This window comes from Elaeis guineensis, chromosome 12, assembly GCF_000442705.2.
Source record: "Elaeis guineensis isolate ETL-2024a chromosome 12, EG11, whole genome shotgun sequence".
NCBI lineage: Eukaryota > Viridiplantae > Streptophyta > Magnoliopsida > Arecales > Arecaceae > Elaeis > Elaeis guineensis.
The window spans coordinates 11902010-11904605 of NC_026004.2; the positions used below are offsets into that span (position 1 = coordinate 11902010).

At 50.4% G+C, this 2596-nt stretch overlaps 1 protein-coding gene across 1 annotated transcript; it reads left to right on the forward strand.

Moving 5' to 3' along the window:
* Positions 1-279: 279 nt before the first annotated feature.
* Positions 280-2596, forward strand: LOC105055186 (uncharacterized). The gene is made up of 2 exons (XM_010936935.4): positions 280-911; positions 1676-2596. The coding sequence occupies exons 1-2, from the start codon at positions 387-389 to the stop codon at positions 2477-2479; spliced, it is 1329 nt and encodes a 442-aa protein (XP_010935237.1). The 5' UTR covers positions 280-386; the 3' UTR covers positions 2480-2596.

Below are 2596 nucleotides of genomic sequence, written 5' to 3' on the forward strand. Positions count from 1 at the left end.
TATCACTGCCGTTATTTTAAGCCTCCAAGCCCGGCTGAATCTGGGGGCAAAACCGTCCACAACTCTGAGCCCGTATCACGGATTCAATTATTACTTAAACAACGTCCAATGGACCTCGCCAAATCCCACGGTGGATAACACGTCACATTACCCCGCGTACCTCACCAATTCCCGATCCCGCGTCATCCACCGTGCATATGGTCCGAGATATACCTTGGTCCACTTGGACCTGGTCCATGAAATAATTTCTCGTTTCCGCAGGACCAAAAACCCTCGCGCCTCGCACACCCCATTTATGCCTTCGTAGCTCTCGCATTTTCTCCTTTTCCCTCATCCTCCCCACTCACGAAACCGTGCCCTTTCCACTCCCAACGGGAGGCCATGATATGAGGAGCGGTGGCGATCACCAGTCCCGACCCTCCGGCCACCGCACGGCTACTGCCGCCGCCGCCGTCCAATCATGGAAAGGATGGCGGTCCCTCCCGTTTCTCCTCACCCCTCTCCTCTTTCTCCTCGTCCTCACCATAACCTCCTCCACCATGAACCGGAGCTCTCCTCTCAAACTCCTCCTCTTCCGCACCTCCCAACCCCTGTCATCCTTCTCCTCCTCCGATGATCCTGTCGAGTCGAGGAACCGCGAGCTGGATCGGTCGAGAATGGCGATTTGTCTCGTCGGAGGCGCGAGGCGGTTTGAACTCACGGGACCATCGATCGTGAGGAACTTGCTGAGGGAGTACCCGAATGCCGACTTGTTCCTCCACAGCCCATTCGATAAGGATGCATATAAGCTTTCTATTCTGAAGTCGGCGCCGAGGATCGCCAGCGTTCGGATCTTCGCCCCGGTCCAGATCCCCACGACCGAGTCTCATACCCGGGTTCTCTCCGCCCGCAACTCCCCCAACGGCATCCAGGTGGAGACCCCTCTCTCGCCTGTCCACCTCTCCACCTCCGTTTCTGTTGGGTGCCAAGCCTTGTTAGTTCATAGTTTTTTTTTTTGTAAAGTTATTAGAATATGAATTTTGAACTTTACGATATTTGATATGTTTATTTTTAATTTTGTTGTCGTGTCGCTGTTTGATCAAAAAATATTATTACTATATTTTTCTTGCTTAATTTCATGTGTTTGAAATAAAATTAAATATTACAATCGGTTATTTTAGATTTTAAAAGTTAAGTTAAATTGGCGTTACTGAGTTCAAATATGATAAATGTTGTGTTTGCTATATCTTTGGAGTACTTTATGTGAAATAACCAAAATTCTGATCTACATTCGTGTGTTTGTTTTATTTTATTTTTTAAGTGAAAATGAAGCTGGCATATTTGCCTTCAGTTTTCTTTATTTTTTGGGGGCAGAATATTTGTCTCGCATTTTCATCAAAAAAAAAAAAAAAAAAAGAGAAAAGAAAGACTAAAATGGTGCTGATTTCATAATTATTTGCTCAAAAAATTATTGCTTTGTTTCTGCTTTCAAATAAACTCATAAAGATTGCTTTTAGGTTAAATACTACAGAAAATTCCCAAACTGGCTCTGCCAAATTAGGATGTTGCTACTGCTCAAGGCTGTCATTTAACGTATTCCTGGTCATTCTGAATAATTTTGCACAATATAAGGAAAAATATCCGATTTTGGATTATTTTTTATCGAATTCAACGAATTTCTGTGATTATTTCGCAGGGTTTGTTGCAGTATTTCTCCCTGGTGGAAGGCTGCCTAGAGTTGATCGAATCCCACGAATCTCGTGGCAACTTCACCTACGACTGGATCGTGCGGACCCGGGTGGACGGCTACTGGTCGGGCCCGCTAGACCCGGCCGCCTTCGAGCGGGGCTCCTATCTGGTTCCCCCCGGCTCCCAGTACGGCGGCCTCAACGACCGGCTCGGCGTCGGGGACCGGTCCACCTCGACGGTCGCCCTCTCCCGTCTCTCCCTCATCCCCCGCCTCAACGTTGCCGGCTACCGCGAGCTCAACTCCGAGTCCGCCTTCAAAGCCCAGCTGGCCACCTCCCACGTCGTGCCGCGGGAGATGCCGACGCCGTTCTGCGTGATGAGCGACCGCCGGTACTCATTCCCCCCGGAGAGGTATGGCGTGCCGGTGGCGGCCATAGGGAGCCGGGGCCCGCTGAGTGGGGCCAAGTGCCGGCCCTGCCTGCCGGTCTGCGTGGGCCCATGCGTCGAGAAGGTGGCGGAGAAGCTGGACCGCTGGTGGAGCTGGACGGAGTGGAGGAATGGGAGCCTGGAGCTCTGCGACGCAAGCGGCGGATGGGAGAAAGGGTGGGAGAAGTTATTCGATGAGGTGGCCGGGAAGGAGGCGGCGGCGGAGAGGACGAGGGTGGTGAAGATGGACATGAAGCACTGCGTTAGGGACTTCAAGGCCATGAGGCGAAGAACGGCCAGCTGGGCGGCGCCGCCGGCCGAGCAAATGTGTGGTTTAGGTCTGGGCGGGTTCAACTCCACGTCGGAGAAGTTGGTCTCCACTTAGGTTTGGTAATCTTTTTCTTTACATGGTATACTTTTTTTTTTTGTTCATTTTTGTATGTATAGGAAACAATAACGATGCATCCTTCAAGTCGAAAGAATAGAAAAAAGAGCTTTCTTA

Bases quoted from the DNA above. Each gene is read 5' to 3' on its own strand.
- LOC105055186 (XM_010936935.4), top strand. From the start codon at position 387: ATGAGGAGCGGTGGCGATCACCAGTCCCGACCCTCCGGCCACCGCACG. The intron at 912-1,675 runs GTGGAGACCCCT...ATTATTTCGCAG, and splicing joins ACTCCCCCAACGGCATCCAG to GGTTTGTTGCAGTATTTCTC.